General features: G+C 55.5%; 2 protein-coding genes across 10 annotated transcripts; one reads left to right on the top strand and one right to left on the bottom strand.

The window, feature by feature from the left end:
* Positions 1 to 110: 110 nt before the first annotated feature.
* Tbc1d17 (TBC1 domain family member 17) lies at positions 111 to 8,175 on the bottom strand. 2 transcript variants are annotated; one of them, XM_021168843.3, is made up of 17 exons: positions 7,932 to 8,175; positions 7,519 to 7,617; positions 7,350 to 7,424; positions 5,872 to 5,995; positions 4,972 to 5,179; positions 4,355 to 4,466; positions 4,110 to 4,271; positions 3,349 to 3,477; positions 3,162 to 3,265; positions 2,489 to 2,583; positions 2,044 to 2,160; positions 1,865 to 1,965; positions 1,670 to 1,769; positions 1,260 to 1,357; positions 1,040 to 1,156; positions 622 to 708; positions 111 to 499 (listed from the first exon to the last, which is right to left on the bottom strand). In XM_021168843.3, exons 1-17 carry the CDS (start codon positions 7,950 to 7,952, stop codon positions 308 to 310), a joined length of 1,941 nt encoding a protein of 646 aa, XP_021024502.1. In that variant the 5' UTR covers positions 7,953 to 8,175; the 3' UTR covers positions 111 to 307. The 2 variants fall into 2 exon arrangements, 1 of the variants encoding a protein (XP_021024502.1); XR_015047961.1 differs by having other exon boundaries at positions 299 to 499; positions 1,243 to 1,357.
* Positions 8,176 to 8,185: 10 nt separating this feature from the next.
* Akt1s1 (AKT1 substrate 1) lies at positions 8,186 to 14,539 on the top strand. 8 transcript variants are annotated; one of them, XM_021168847.3, is made up of 5 exons: positions 8,186 to 8,430; positions 11,708 to 12,096; positions 12,914 to 12,991; positions 13,073 to 13,242; positions 13,716 to 14,539. In XM_021168847.3, the coding sequence occupies exons 1-5, from the start codon at positions 8,225 to 8,227 to the stop codon at positions 13,857 to 13,859; spliced, it is 987 nt and encodes a 328-aa protein (XP_021024506.1). In that variant the 5' UTR covers positions 8,186 to 8,224; the 3' UTR covers positions 13,860 to 14,539. The 8 variants fall into 8 exon arrangements, with proteins under 8 accessions (XP_021024506.1, XP_021024511.1, XP_021024507.1 ...); XM_021168848.3 differs by lacking the exon at positions 8,186 to 8,430 and adding an exon at positions 8,632 to 8,772; XM_029479444.2 differs by lacking the exon at positions 8,186 to 8,430 and adding an exon at positions 8,779 to 9,089.
* Positions 14,540 to 15,466: the final 927 nt, after the last annotated feature.

The raw sequence follows: 15,466 nt of genomic DNA, 5'->3' as shown, positions 1-15,466 counted from the left end.
AGACGCTGGGGTGGTGACAGATCCTGACTGGAACAAAAACCCAGCAGCCTTGAGGCCAGCATGGGCTATGAGCAAGATGGGAAAAGCAAAGTGTCCTGATGCCAGCCCAGTCAACCAAGAACGGTTTATTGCCTCACAATGGCAGCAGCTGGTGGGCAGGCACTCGGGAATCCCCGACCTCTAGGAGGACCTTCCTCCATTTCATTGGCCGGCTCATGGTCTCACTTCGCTCCAGGCCTCCTCCATGGACATGGAGCTCAGGACCTGTCAATCTGCAGGAACCTGGTCAGATGCAATGGGCTAGGAGTCAGGCGCCATCCTCGTCCTCAGGCAGAATCTCAAGACTGCTGTCAGGCTGTGGGACCACTTCCTCAGGCAGCGGCGGGGGCAACGGGGCCCGAGTGGGTGACAAGGGCATTGGAGATACCGGAGGAGATGGGCTACTAGGCTCTTCTGGCTGTGCCAGCCCCAGGATCTCCTGCACATTGTGTGGCAGCTCCTGTGGGAAGAGGAGTGGTCCAAGAGGCTAGTTGATGGGTGAGGGTAGAGTCAGTAGGTGTGGGAGGAGGAGAGCCTGGCTGGGGAGCCATGGGGTTTATCAGGCAAGCACTAAAGACTCACTGGGCAGGCCGTCAGCTGTCTGTACAGAGCCTCTGCCCGTGTCAGCACATCCTCCACACTCAGCTTCATGGTCAGTTCATTGATGTGCTGTGGAAAAGGGAAAGTCAGGTCCATGCCTGCACTCTGCTGATAGACAGAAGCAGACTGGTGCTAGGGGTATAGGGTCCAGCTTCAGGAGTCCCTGGCCTGCCACAATCTTCCATAGCATTCCCTGCTAGCACATGTGGATGCTGGAGCACAAGAGGAAGAGCCCTCACTGGGGAGGGGCAGGCTCCTCTCCTTCACTGCTCTATAAGTACAGCCTAGTAACCTGGTAGGTGGGAAAAACAGGCAGTTCTAACCCCACCCAAGGCGAGCAGCATGCACTGCAGGTGAACTCCACATCTAAGTCAGAGTAGAAGGTGGGAAGTGCCCTCACCTTAAGGATCTCATTGGAGCCAAAGCCAGATAGCATCAGGGTGTCCCGTTCCATGTCCAAGATGGCACAGGCCACCAGCAGGTGCAGATTGGGGCCAGGAAGCCCTGTCCACAGCACCTGGGGCGTCAGAAGGAACCCCTGAAGCCCCATCCTGACCTGCCCATCTGCCTTCCACCTCCCAGTCCTTCTACCAGCCCTCTCACCCCAACTGGCCGCCCACCTCCCACAGCCGGAGGACGTCAGGAAAGGGGAATTCCCTCTTGAACCAGATGAGCAGCCACCGGAAACAGAAGCACAGCGAGCCCGAGTCCTGAGAATCTAGAAGGGAAGCACTGGCAGTTAGCCTTGCCCACAGCTAAATCGAGCTACAGCCCAGATCACACCGTGCTGGACAGTGGGACAGGCAGGTGACAGGCATGACTACACATGTCAATTCTCCTGCTCTATGCAGCACTACCATCCACTCCCTTACCATGTGAGCCACAGCCCCTTCAGCAACAAGGAACTTAGCTAGAATGCTGTGGCCCTAGCTGAGAGTCTAGAGAAACCTCACCTGGCCCAAGGCGGGCAGGCTGCCCTGTCCCTTAGGCTTTGAATGCCAGGTTTTCCTTGGTCTCACACAGGACCTACCCAGGAAATCACAGAGTGGCTGATCCAGCACCCGCAGAAGCAGCAGGAGCTGCCCAAGCTGCCGCTTCATAGTCTCCTGACTCTCTTCAAAGTTCCCATGCTGCAGAGAGCAGGAGGTAAGTGTGAGGGCAGAGCGCAGACTGGATACTTAGCAGCTGTCCCTGACCACTCCCCCTCTCCCATCCTGAGCCTCACCACAAGTTCCATGAAGCCGCAGAAACACCAGAAGGCATCTACTTCGTTCTGAACAACGAAGAGGATCGGGGACAGGAGGTCACTCATACCCTGAACGTAGCCTGAGGGAACACGGGGTCAGCTGCCACACCCTGAGCACCCAGAGCACTCCACTCTCTCCCCATCAGTGTGGTGCTCACCCAAGTCGAAGTGGTACATGCAGTAGGTAAGAAGGATGTCATGGAGCAGGCTCAGCCCAGGGTTCTCAGGGCCTTCATAGAACTTATTAGTCCTGTCCGTACGGCTTACATCTCTCTCTGTGGAGTCCAGCATGGCAGGAACATGAACAAGGTCAGTAGGCCTTCCTAGCTAGTCAGAGGTAGCAGTGATAGTTCCCTGTATGCTGGCAGCCCTGAGCTGCTGGGCTCATGCTAGGGTGAGGATGGAGCTTCCCCAGAACCTATTACCACTACCCACAACATGAGACTCTAGCTATGCCTAGGGAAACAGGCACAGAGAGGTAAGGCCACCCAATCTCCCAGGGAGAGCTGACAAGGGCCCAAGACAACCTTCCCAGCCCTGGCCTCCCCACTGCAGCTCACCCCACCATATCAACTCGACCACATGTTTCCCAGCCCCACCCACCAATGAGGCTTCGGTATCCATGCAGCAGTGAGTTCCTCCGCTCCTGCTCAGCACTCACAGACTTCCACTGCAGCTTCATTCGGAAGTACTCATCCCTGAGAGGGGAGGGACACAGGAGCTAGGACCCCTGCACCTAGAGGACACCTGGAAAACACTTGCCCACATCATCACTCCTCATGCCCTGTTCTGCCCACAAAGGCCACCTGTCCTGCCTTTCCCTTTCTTCTCTCCCGATGCGTCTCTACACAGGAGACCCTGTGGGCTTCTGCTAATATGTGTCACCACCCCTCTCTCTGCTGGACAAGCTTGTCCAGGGACACTAAGGTCCCTGCAAGGGGCCAGACACAGCAGATGCATGACACCCACAGGAAGGAGCCGACAGCCCCTGCAAAGCTGTCTGTAAGAACTGCAACACTGCGACATTGGAGTGAGGGCTGCATCCAGTCAGGAGGCAGCCCAGGGGGGGGGGGGGTGTGTGGGTGAGGCTGTTCACTGCACAGAGTGTCTCCAAACCAACATTTGTGGAAAAAGCCCCAATACAGCACACACTAGCCCTACAAAACAGTAGGGGGCTGGTGCTGGCTCCAGGACACCATGACCCCAACAACTGGGAGAAGGTGAAGCCTTGGTGTGGAGCTGTCCAAAGCTGTGGGAGCCACACTTTCCCACTCACGTTTTCTTCCGCACGTGCGCCTTGTGCTCTTCAGCTGAGCTCTCCCAGCTAAGGTAACCCAGAAGGAACTTCCAAGCCTCTCGCCGAAGGCCAGGGCTGAGACCCTGAGGGTGCAATGGAGCAACAGTCAGAGAGCTTCCTCCTAGCCATCTGCCGCCCATGCTAGCCTGCACCCACTGACACTCACGCCTGAGAAGATACGGTTTTTCAACTCGGGGACATTCTGCAGGCGACCCTCGGGGCCCACGTAGCGGTTCCACTCTTCCTCTGTGACTGGAGGAGCACGCTCCACTGTGGGACGCTGCCCCAGCTCCACCTGCAGGACACAGGCCAGGTGAGTCCTAAGCCCTCCTGGGCCAGGGAGGAACCCTAAAGACACGTTCTCTGGCCAACAGGAAGCTTCCAGGAAAGGCACAGGCAGGCCTGAGGTAAGAGGGTCACACACTATAAGACCAGGCTAGGAAACTGAGAAGTCCAGTCCAGAAGACCAGACACAGCTGGCAAACTAGTTCAGTAGGGGATGAGCAGTCTCATGTAGATCACCAATGAGGGGCTGGGAGTGCGGCTCAGCGGTAGGGCATCCACCCAGCATGCAACAGCCCCTGGGTTAGACATCCTCAGCAAAGAAAAACATCCACCCAGAACACCACATACAAGTGACGTCTTTTTTGGAGTTTTTGTTTTGTTTTGTTTTCGAGACAGGTTTCTCTGTGTAGCCCTGGCTGTCCTGGAACTCACTCTGTAGAGCAGGCTGGCCTCAAACTCACAGAGATCCACCTGCCTCTGCCTCCCAAGTGCTGGGATTAATGTACCACCTCGAGTCCTCGAGATGTACCACCTCGGTCCTGTGTGAAGTCACTTCTTAAACAGCTCCAGATACTGTTTCCATGTTACCAAGGAGAAAACTGACACAATAGAAAGTCCCAAACAGGACCACTTGATACTCACACAAGAAATGACCTCAAAGCCAGGCTCTGGTTCATCATCTGGCAGCGGGGGTAGGTTAGGGGAGGAGGCGCCCTCAGGGTGCGGCTGTAGGGCTCCCCGGAAGAAGTTGGTCACTCGAGAGAAGCTACTGAAGGTGGTGGAGTAGGGGTCCTGAAGGAAACGCTGGGGATAGGATAGGCAACAGGTATCAGAGCTGTGCCTCTGGCTCTCACCCATCACATCCACGCATGCCCAGGGACACTCACAGACACCACATTGGAGCTGTCCTGGTCAAAGAGCTGCAGGTGGTGGAAGGAGTCGGACAGGGCAGAGGGGTCCTGGGGGAAGACCAAGTAGAGGCGGGAGTCCTGTGGAGAGCTGGGAGGAAGGGGGCACACAGGTGGCTACAGGTGAAGGGCCCCGTGGTACTAGGCCAGCCTGGCCACATTTAATCCAGGTGCTGCAGTCCTTTTCCTGACCACTGAAATGCTACTGCAGGGAAAGGCCCCAGACCAGAGCTGGGCCTGGGAGGCCAATGAGGTCTTTATACTCCTGGGCCAGGCTGACTGACTCAGGGAAGGCGCCTATGAGTGCCTTTGTGGGGATGAGAAGACACTTCCTGTCTTTTCAGGAGACTACTTCTGAAGTCCTACAAAGACAGGCCAGTTCCTCTCTCTGCCCTCCCTTTCAGTCCTATGTAGCCTACACTGGCCCTGAAGTCCCTTCTGTCCCAGCCCTCCAAGCACTGGGACTGCAAAGGGACGCGCCTGGATATTCTTAGCGCCTTCCGACCAGAACTGTGCTTCAACCATGTCCTGAAGCCTCCAGCTACAGCTGCAGAAGAACATGCCAGCTCAAAGGCCTGGCTCAGGCAGAAGCTTACCTGGCCAACAGCAGGTATCGGCTAAGGACTCGGAGCAGGGCTCGGGTACCCCCTCTGTGAAAGTGTAAGGCAGGCAGGGAGCCTCCAGCCTGGGTCACCAGGACCAGGTAGGCCCAGCTGAGGCCTGGCTTGGATCTGCGGATGGACTTGAGCTCCCCCAGGCTCACGGAGAAGGCCCAGGAGCTCCGGGAGGAACTGGGCTCTGCACCTGGGGGGAAGCGAAGAGTGAGGTGTGTGTGCCCTCTCAACAGCCTTGTCATCTGAGGCCTGGCTGGAAGCTACCCTCTCCCAGGCCTCTGAGGATTCTGGGCTACTTGACATTTCCTTAGAAGTAAAACTGCCTGCGCCTGGGAAGAAGCCTGGTAGGCCACGTGTCCATTCCAGAATGTTCCAGAACCTTCTGTTTGAAGACTGTATTCCTCTGCTTGGCACTCAAAGGTAAATCCACCCCTAGTCCTCTGGCTGTCTCACCTCTAGTGGCCTCTTTGCTGCAAGTCCCTACCTGAGCCACAACAAAAGGTTTAAGAAGCTGAACATAGTGACCCTCACCCTTTAGCCCAGTACTTGCCAGGAAGAGGCAGGCAGGTCTCTGAGTTCAAGGCCAGCTAAGACTACAAAAGAGGCTACAGAGTAAGACCATGTCTTTTAAAAAAAGAAAAGAAGAAAAAAGGAAAGAAATTACCCTGTGCTTAGCTGCTTGTCAGCCCTTCCACAACCCACAGACCTGGAAACCTTTAGGAGAATAACTCATTGGAAATGTCCAGAGCCAAGCCATTCTTTTCTAGGCCAGAAAGGAAGCATCTAGAAGCCACCTTGACTATGGGCAAGGAAGCCATTGGAACCATGATCATGAAGGGCAAAATGTGGTCCCCTAGACCACCATGGAACAGTTCCACCTACCTTTCCTGGGCTCTGCCAGGTGGGGCTGTGGCCGCACCGTGCTAATGACAGCCCAGTCAGGTTCATAGCCTGGATCAAAGGTAGGTTCCTCCTCTGAGGTGCTGGGCTCACCCCGACTCGGGTCCTGGAAAGGAGAAATTACAGAATGAGGACCTGCAGTCTCGGGGTTTCCTGCTTGCAGCCTAAGAGCCCAGTGGGAAAGCGAGCTGCAGAACAAGGAGGGAACGAGGCAGGAGGGAGAGAGCTTCATGGTGGCTGGCAGAAAGCCAGGCTACAACCTTACGCTTACGGAGTCAGGAGGCAGCTGCTACACAGGTAAGTGCGCAGAGACCACCTGCAGTCACAACACCAACTGTCAGTCCTGACTTCAATGAGAAAGGACAGGCTCGGGGCTGGACCTCAGCGGTTAAGAGCACTGACTGCTCCTCCAGAGGTCCTGAGTTCAGTTTCCAGCAACCACATGGTGGCTCACAAGCATTGTAATGGGCATCCAAAGCCCTATTCTGGTGTGTCTGAAGACAGTGACAGTGTACTGATATAAATATAATAAATAAATCTTTTTTTTTTTAAAAAAACTTTTTTTAAAAAAAGAAAAAAGAAAAGGGCAGGCTCACACCCCTGCTCTCAGCCCTTTCTGTGTTCTTGTCAAGGTTCCTCTGTGTCCTTTTGACTTTTCACTGTAACTGAATGAAGAGCTTCAAGTGGTAGCCATTGTCATTGTGACTAGCTGTGTGTCTACAGGGGGTACTGGTGATGGACAGATAGGGGATACTGTTGAGCAGGGCCAGACATCGGCTCAACGGCTAAGACAGATGACCTAAGTTCAGTCCAGAGAACCCACAAGGAGAAATGAATGACTCCTCCGAGTAGCACACACACAAATAAGCAAATAAATCATATACGGCCAGAAAGATAGTTTAGTGGTTAGCAAGGCTTACTGCACAATCCCAGAGACCAGAGTTCAGATCCTAGTCCCCACATACATCCTAAGCTCCAGCATGTGTCTGCAGTGCTGTCCTCTGCATGCACTCACAGCTAGTGCACACACATGCTCACACACTCACACCCCCTCCACCCACCCCACACAATCTAAATCTTTGGGCTTAGTGAGAGGGCTCTGGACTTGCTGCCAAAACCGGCAACCTGGGTTCAACCCTGGAGCCCACTCGGTGAAAGCCCACTCAGTGGAACCTGCTACCACAGGTTATCCTCTGACCTCCACACACCCACACCGCGGCATGTGAATACACACACACAATAAATAAATGTAAATAAATAAACATAAAGCAAGCAGAGGGGAAAGAAAGCTGCCTCAGACCAAAACTAGGCCACACCCCTTGAGAAATCTGAACCCAGCAGGGTCCCCTAAGGAGCCAAGAGGATATGGCATTAGGTCATTTCACAAAGCAAACAGGCTCACAGGTTCCCGAGTACTCCCTGCCTTCCACTCGAGTGGGGAAGAGGAGCGGGTCGCCTACCTTCTTGGAGAAGAGAATCTGGGTTGGGTCTCCAGCCTCCTCCACCGGAGCCCAGTGCAGGAAGACGTCGCTGTCCTGAGGGACATAGGGAGGACTTAGTAGAGTCACCCGAATGCCCCTCATCCCTCAATTCGAAGTTCCCACACATGCCACCTCCATCCCGGCCCACCTTTTCCACCACTCGTATGACGCCGGCGATGAGCGAGTCTGGATCCTGGTGTTTCCGGGCGCTGGTGTGCAGGTACACGCCTCCCTTTTCAAACACCACCTAGTGAAAGCCAAGGGTCTAAGGGAGGCGTTTTCCCCAGGGGCGGGGTCTAAAGCCCCTGACTGACAAGCTGAGATGGGGCGTGGTGAGTCTACAGCCCCGCCTCGCGCCCCAGATGGGCGTGCGTTTTCCCAGGGGGCGGGGCTAAGGGAGGCTCTCCCTAAGGACTGCGGAGAGTGACAACAGCATCGTAACCAGAAGCTGGTGCTTGCTAAGTTGACTCGGCCTAGTCCCTGCACAGCAGAAGGTGGAAGCGGACCACCAGTGGGGGGCGTCTCCTATAATAAGCAAGGGAATGATTTCCAAAGTCTTACCCTGTAGCTGGATCCTTCCATTGCCGCCGCGGAGGTTCCACTGCCCCGATCTCCTCCTTTTCCGGGTCAACTTGGTGTCATATCCGGAAAAATAACGCTCCCTTCCAGGCCAGATAGTGGTAGCGTCTCCGAGGTTGTAAGGCTGCGGTGGGTGAGACCATCTGTTTGAACAGGGTAGTTGAAACCCTAAGACTTAGGTCACGAGGTGTAGACCGCAAAGTTGGCAAGGGTCAGCGGGACGGCGCAGGCGCACTGCGCCACTCTCGCCACGAAGTAAACAAGTAGGAGGACCCATGCTCGCAGCCCAACTCGTGATCGCTCGGGAACGCCTCCTTGGCCCTCTCCATATTTTATACTGGCATCGAAGCCAATACTGTGCCGTTTTTCTCGAGGACAAACAAGAGCGGCTTGGTGGGAGCCATGTTAATGCGGGGCACTACCATCTCTTTGCGGGGCACGACGGCAGGGTGCTGGAAAAGCGAAACGGAGAGAGGAAAAGGTGAGAGAAGCGGTATGGCACCAGAGGCGCAGAGGGGCTCGGGATAAAGGGTGAAGCCGTCAGTGCTCCTGGAAACGAAGCTGCCCCAAATTTCTGAGTCACCGTGGAAAGAGGACCGCACCACCATCTTGAAACTGGGCAAACCGAAGCAAGAAACGCTGCCATATTGAATCTTTGCCAGCTTTGTGCTAAAGGGAGCGAGCGAGGGCCTAGGGGAGGGGGGTCTAGTGTGGACGGAAGGAAGCGTCCATATGCTTTATAGGCATATGAAGCCATACTGACTGCCACGTCAGGACGGGAGCAGACGTTGAATACGAACGAGGGACGTCATGCCGCTTGCGTGTGAGCATGGGCATGTAGTCATGCCGCTTGCCTACGCTTGTGTGAGCATGGGCATGCGGTCATAGTTGTTGCGGGCAATTCGAAACAGTAGCTAAAGTCTTTGGCCATATTTTCCATCCGTGGGCACCCTTGCTGTCGCTCTTGCCCACGGCTTGCCGACGTAGCTTCTAGTTGCTATTTTGATTTGAGGCATGCAGGATAAGGGAGGAGGAGTGTACACAATGGAGGAGGGGCAGCCACACGGAAATGACGCAAGAAGCCGCCATGCCTTTTGAGGGCGGCGACGGCGCCTGGCCGGCCATGCTGGCTACGGGCACGTGAGTGGAGGCGGCGTTGTGAGCTGGGGTTTGGGGAGGGTCTGGCCTTCCTGAGGTTGAGGGGCAGTGGGAGGGTGAGCCCCCGTGGGAAGGGTATGGTCTGCATAGGTCAGGGGGGCAGTGATCGTCCTGCGACTCTTGGCCGACTGCTGAAAGGGCTCACGCTCGACCCCATGTGTCTGACTCGCGACCAAGTGTAGACGAGCTTCACTGCGGGGGTGCCGACGGGCTGGAACCCTCACGCTGGCGGTGAACCATGTCCATACGGCTCTGTGTGCTGGGGGTCGCGGGTGGGTGAGGGGGCGCCCCGGGCGGGACTTCCGGTCCCGATCCCCACCGGGGGCGGGATTTCCTGTTGTGTTCCTAGAGCAGGGGCCTCTCTGGGCTGCGGGCGTGGTGTAGCCTTGGTTGGCGGCCTCACTTCGGTGGTAGGATCCTTCTTGGACGTCCCGCACCGTGTCCCGTGCTGCGGCCGTTTTCTTTTCTATCTTCCTCCACAACTGTCCTGGAAGGCCTGCACCTTCCCGCTGGACAGCTCCCCCTTCCTGGTTTGCCCCCAGTCTCGCCTCATAGGGGGCCATAGGCCTAGGAGGTTGGAGTAAGTTGCCCTCCTTCCAGCCGCCTTCACAAGTCATTCACCCGGTGACACTGCTGCTGTGGCTGCCCCCGAGATCTCGTGCAAAGGAGCTGGGACTTGCCACTCTTTGCCCTCTCGTATTCTCATGGAAGTGAGGACCGAAGCTGTGTCATCTTGGATCAGTCACTTTCTTGCCCTTAGCCATAACCCTAAACTTCCAGCCTCCTTTATTAGCTAGGAGAGGTGGAAGGTGTGTGTAGGAGTTGCTGGGCGCCTTTTAAAGCTGTAGGTAGGACTTTGAGGCCCAGCAGACAGTAGTGTCAAAGCACTGCAGCTTTCTCCCTGTCCATGTGATGGGATGGGGGATGCAGTCTACTGAGGTAGGCAGGGTGGAGCGCAGTATTGGCAGAGAAGGCTCTAGACAACAGACTGCTCTTCTCAGTGGTCAGTTCTGCCAGTATAACAGTCAAGAGCCTGGGTTCAGAGCTTCAGGCTGTAAAGTGGGGTGTCCATTGCTGATTCATGGAGGAAGTGAGGGGTTGCTTAGGAACGGTGATCATCTTCTGGTCCAACATATGAGTCGTTCCCACTTTGGTGAGTCAGGGGAAGCAGACCAGTGTGGAGTCTGTGCAGACTGGCTTTTTAAAGTGTTAAGTGACAGGAGCCTGCAAACTGCATCCATATTTCTCTTCACTGTGGTCCTGGTGGGCTTAAGTTGCTCCAGTGATGGGAGCTCACCACCTCTCAGTTCTCAGCTGCCTGGCAGCTGTGGTTCACACACTGCTTAATGGAGGAGATGGGCACTGGGAGCCAGTGAGTGGTCCAAGGTCACACTAAATCATGGTGGGAATCCAGATCCTTGGGCTTCAGTTCTGTCTGATGGGGAGACAGGCAGCAGAATAGCTGTCACAACTCTCCAAGCACCACAGAGCCCTGCACGGCAGGGGCTGAGGAGATGTAGAAGCTGAAGCTGTGATTCTGGGTACAGAGCAGCTTGCATCTTCCTGTGTCCACCTTCAGTCCAGAGCTCATCTCTCTCCTGAAAGAATGATCCCAGAGAAGGCGGCATCTCCCTCACCTAGTGATTGGAAAGTTGGCAGTGACCTGAGAACCAGTGATGTGGGTGCGGGGTCCACCTGGTCCTGGTCACCCTAGAGGGCAGACTGTAGGTCCACTGCAGGGGGAGAGGACCTACTGGACCACGTGAAAGAGGAAGGCATAGCACTGGCCAGGCAGCTGTGCTACAGAAGCCATGCAAATCACCTGTGGGTTTTGTTTTGTTCTTTGAGACTGGATCTCTGTATCCTAGGCTAACTTCAAAGCTGTAAAAGTCTTGCTTCAGTCTCTTGAGTACCATGCTTTCAGATGTGTGCCACCATACCTGGTTACACGTGTATTAACATGCTACACACCATGGGAAAGGTGCACATGAAATTGGTGTAAGTCTTCAAAGACTTACGTTAGGCTGGGCATACGGTGCTTCCCATCTCCAGTTGCAGGGACTCGGGTAGTGGAGGGAAGTCGGTTACGAAGGTTCGGTGCCAGCCATATATTAAACCCTACGCAGTTCAGTTGGCGCTTGCAGACACTAACTCACCAAGCTGGGGTTTGGTCCCCAGCAAACTGGGCGTGGTGGTGTGCATGTGTGACCCAAGCACTCAAGAACTGGATGCATGAGAATCGGGACTCCAAAGTTACCTTTTACACATAGTGAGTTTGGGGCCAACTTGAGTACTTGATCCTGGCTCCCAAAGTATTAAGAAGCCAAACTAAAGAACCACAAACCAACTTGACTCCAATGTTCATAGCCAAAACAGATGGAGACTCGAAGGCTTTGGGTAGTTCCTGTGTGGAACAGGATGGGGCCAGAAAGCAATCTAGGACTAGGAAGGATATCAGGGGAGACAGGTGTGGGAATCGGGGGAGCTCAGCTGGGATGGTCACGTGCCATGGAGGGGAGTTGCATTGCAGTAATCGCCCCTCAGGATGGGGAGTGATGATTGCGGCATCCTGAGCCCCTCTATCCTGCTCTGGCCCACAGGGCTCGGATGGCGTCTGGGCGGCCAGAGGAACTGTGGGAAGCCGTCGTGGGGGCCGCCGAGCGCTTTCGGGCCCGCACTGGCACAGAGCTGGTATTACTGACTGCAGCACCGCCGCCACCGCCCCGCCCTGGACCCTGTGCCTATGCCGCCCATGGCCGCGGAGCCCTGGCAGAGGCCGCCCGGCGCTGCCTCCACGACATCGCACAGGCGCACAGGGCTGCCACTGCCACCCGACCTCCTGGTCCCCCACCAGCACCACAGCCGCCCAGCCCTGCTCCTAGTCCACCACCTCGGCCAGCCCTGGTCAGGGAGGATGAGGAGGAAGATGAGGAGGAGCCCACTGAAACAGAGACATCTGGGGAGCGGCTGGGCGGTAGCGATAATGGAGGTGAGCTAATAGGGCTGGTGCTGGAGTGGGGTTGCTGGTTAACTGGACGCTTGTCCAGGGTGTTCTGTGGGTCCTTGGGGCTGCATTCCTTCCAAGCCTCACACAAGAGCCAACCACTTTATAGGAGTAATAACACAATAATGTTGCACAAATGTAGCACACCAGGGTTGGGAGATTTCCTTGAGGGCTTCTTGTCTGGCCAAGCAACTGGTGAGAAGTGCAGGTGTTTCTGGAAAGGGGGAGGGGCTGCCATCCCATCCAAGGGAGACAGAAGTTTCCTAAGAGTGGGACGTTGCTACAGCTGAGGAGGCCAGGGCTGGAGATGGTTACAAGCACACATTGTGTGGCATGGTAAGGCCAAAGACAGCATTTTCCATGCCCCAGCAATCCCACTGTGGGCACCTGGGTGTAGGGACTGCTGTTTGGGGAGAATAAGGAAGTTGGATGCTTCTCCCAGAAAGTACTGTCACCACAGGACTTTGAGGAGTGAATAGGAGTTACTCATTTGCCATCATTACCTGTGGCTGGCACCTTGCCTTTCCTAAAGAAGCCTGCCTTCCATGAAGGCTATGGGCTCTAGAGCCAGGTGTTCTGGTATCAGATCTTTGAAACCAAACTCAGGCAAGTGACATGGTATTGGGATCTTTTATTTGTCCCCACCAGACCATCTTTCTTTGGGAGTTATTTTTGGGCCATGTCCCAAGCACCATGTTGACTCTGGTAGTACCTGATAATGGGAGGGACCCTCAGTGACCAGGGAGACAAATGAAAAAGTGTTGAGACCAGGGACCGACTGCAGGGCCTGTCTACCCGACAGGTCTCTTCATGATGGATGAGGATGCCACCCTCCAGGACCTGCCCCCCTTCTGCGAGTCAGACCCGGAGAGCACAGACGGTGAGGATCCTGGGTTGTCCAAGCCCTAGGAGGCCAGGCAGAGGGTAGGGGGGCAGAAGCTGAAGCTTCCCTGTATCATAGACGGCAGCCTGAGCGAGGAGACACCCGCTGGTCCCCCAGCCTGTCCCCAGCCCCCGGCCACAGCCCTGCCTACCCAGCAGTATGCCAAGTCTCTGCCCGTGTCGGTGCCAGTGTGGGCCTTCAAGGAGAAGAGGACAGAAGCCCGATCGTCAGATGAGGAGAATGGCCCGGTGAGAGGGGGGAATGAGACAAGTGTTCTGCCCTGGGGAGCCCCACTGTAGTTTAGGAGAAAGGCCCCTCCCTCGACTGTCCAAAGTCGTTTGGGAGGGAGTCAGGGAAACTGAAGCTCCGGGTTAAAGCGGTGGTCTCTGGCTGGACTGGTCTGACCTGGCGCCCCCTTTACAGAAAACTCCCTAAAGTAGAAGGGACAACAAGGCACTGAGTGATCACGTGACACCCCGCTCGGGGCGCCGGCGCCTTCCATAGCTGGCTCTACATATGGCGACCCCCTAGATTCAGGTGGGATGCCTGCTGTCGTGGCCGAAGCGTGGCCGGACCGGGGACCTTGCACTGGGCCCCTGCTTCTTAGCAGTGGTAGAGTTGAAGAAGGAGGTGGGATGCGGAACGTGCCGTTTCGCGGACTGCCGGAATGGCGGGCTTCCGGGAGGCGGGCCCTGCACACTGACAGTTTCCTTCTCCCCAGCCCTCCTCGCCCGACCTAGACCGAATAGCGGCCAGCATGCGCGCGCTGGTGCTGCGGGAGGCTGAGGACACCCAGGTCTTCGGGGACCTTCCGCGGCCGCGGCTCAATACCAGCGACTTCCAGAAGCTGAAGCGGAAATATTAAGCGTGCAGAAAGCCTCGGCCTGCGAGAGGCCACTGCCTCTCGCTCGGCCCAGCAAGAGAACAATTCTTTCCGGGATTGGCTGGCTCCGGTTGGGCGCGGCCGGTTCTAAACGCTCCGAGGGTCAACTCCGTTTCTTGCCTAGCAAACGAAGCTTTGCCCGCACAGCCTTGACTCGCGGCCCCAGCGCGGAGCCGGGCTGCGGGAGCTGGCGCTGCTCAGCCAGTGTCGGAAGAGTTGCCCGCCGCCCTTCCAGAGTTCCCCTACCCGATTGGTCCCGGCCTCCTGGGAGTGTGGCCAAGCCCTCCCTAACCCAGAATTGGCCCGAGGCCTTGAATTTCTTACACTACTAGGGCTGTTAATCGATTGTTTTTGTTTTTGTTGTTTTCTTTGCCTGAGTCCTGACAATTGTATCCCGGTTCCCCAGGGGACAGTCTGGGTCCCTCTCTGCGTCTGACGCCCCCTATAGGTTCCACCGCACGACAGCCTGTCCATCAAAACTTGTCCTGTACCCAGGACGGTACCAGCTTCCTGTCCCCCGACCCTAACAGGTGCCTTAAAAGGCCCTCTCCCACCCAAGGTGGGGGGGCCGGGGGGGCCTCACTTTCCGGCCCTAGACTTGGGTGCGGGAGAGTGGGATGGGGGTAGGGAGGGGCGCTCTGAGATTAAAGTTTTACCTCTGACTAGTGAGTTCGTGTTGTGCGTGAGTGTGACCCTATGAAGCGTTCATGACAATTTAATGAAGTTCAGGGTTCGACACCCAGTCTGTGGGGAGCGGTAGAAAGGCAAACCAGGGAATCTCCATTTCCCAACATCCAAAGATGAGAAAGGGGGATAGAGGACTGTCATCTTCACACTAGTAATGTGGATTGTCTCCCTTTTGTTACTTTGTAGCCCAGGCTATCTCTTCAGTTTTTGTGCTGGGATTTCCCATCTGCCCCATCATACCCAGCTTTAGCGTATTTGTCCCAGAAGTAGAAGCGATTTTCCCACTTTATTGCAAAGGGAGCGGCATCGTAGAAGCAAAGAGTGTATAGTGATGCTATGTGCTTCAAATGCTAAGAACAAGCTGGTTTGTTTCTGCTGCTATGCAGAGGAATGATGAAGGCCCACATCTGTCATTCCATCACAGCAGGGAGGTGGGTTTAAGGAGGCACAGGTGTTCACATCAATCTAGACTTTTTGAGACCATGCCTCAAAGAACAAAAAAAAAAAAAAAAAAAAAAAAAAAAACATGAGCAGTGGCACACACCTTTAATTCTAGCACTTGGGAAACAGGAGCAGGTGAATCCCCTGGTATCAGAAAGTAAAACAACCCATCAATGGCCAAGTGTGATGGCATTTTCTTCCTTCCTCCCCTACCCCCACCCCCACCCCCAGCTTTTAGAGCGTGTTTTTCAAGATAGGGTTTCTCTGTGTAGCCCTGGTTGTCCTAGAGCCCTTCTGAAGACCAAGCTGTCACTAAACTGGGATCTGCCTGCCTCTGCCTCCACTTCCCCAGTGTTAGAATGAAAGACATGCACTGCCAACCACCTGTCTGTAGCGCTCTATTTTAATACTAATATTTGGAAGGCAGACAGATCCCGAAGTTTGAGCCCAGCTTTGGGTGT

The sequence above is a fragment of the Mus caroli genome, unplaced genomic scaffold (assembly GCF_978045245.1).
Source record: "Mus caroli unplaced genomic scaffold, Mus_caroli_1 scaffold_8, whole genome shotgun sequence".
Lineage (NCBI taxonomy): Eukaryota > Metazoa > Chordata > Mammalia > Rodentia > Muridae > Mus > Mus caroli.
This window is presented reverse-complemented; position numbering and strand designations above follow the sequence as displayed.

What these genes read in the sequence shown, in the direction of transcription:
- Tbc1d17 (XM_021168843.3), bottom strand. Translation starts at nt 7,952, where the DNA reads ATGGAAGGATCCAGCTACAGG. An exon ending in TGGATACCGAAGCCTCATTG is followed by an intron (nt 2,161 to 2,488) that starts GTGGGTGGGGCT and finishes TGGACTCCACAG; the next exon opens with AGAGAGATGTAAGCCGTACG. An exon ending in GCTCCAATGAGATCCTTAAG is followed by an intron (nt 709 to 1,039) that starts GTGAGGGCACTT and finishes CCTTTTCCACAG; the next exon opens with CACATCAATGAACTGACCAT.
- Akt1s1 (XM_021168847.3), top strand. Translation starts at nt 8,225, where the DNA reads ATGCTCGCAGCCCAACTCGTGATCGCTCGGGAACGCCTCCTTGGCCCT. An exon ending in GGGCGGTAGCGATAATGGAG is followed by an intron (nt 12,097 to 12,913) that starts GTGAGCTAATAG and finishes TCTACCCGACAG; the next exon opens with GTCTCTTCATGATGGATGAG. An exon ending in CAGATGAGGAGAATGGCCCG is followed by an intron (nt 13,243 to 13,715) that starts GTGAGAGGGGGG and finishes CCTTCTCCCCAG; the next exon opens with CCCTCCTCGCCCGACCTAGA.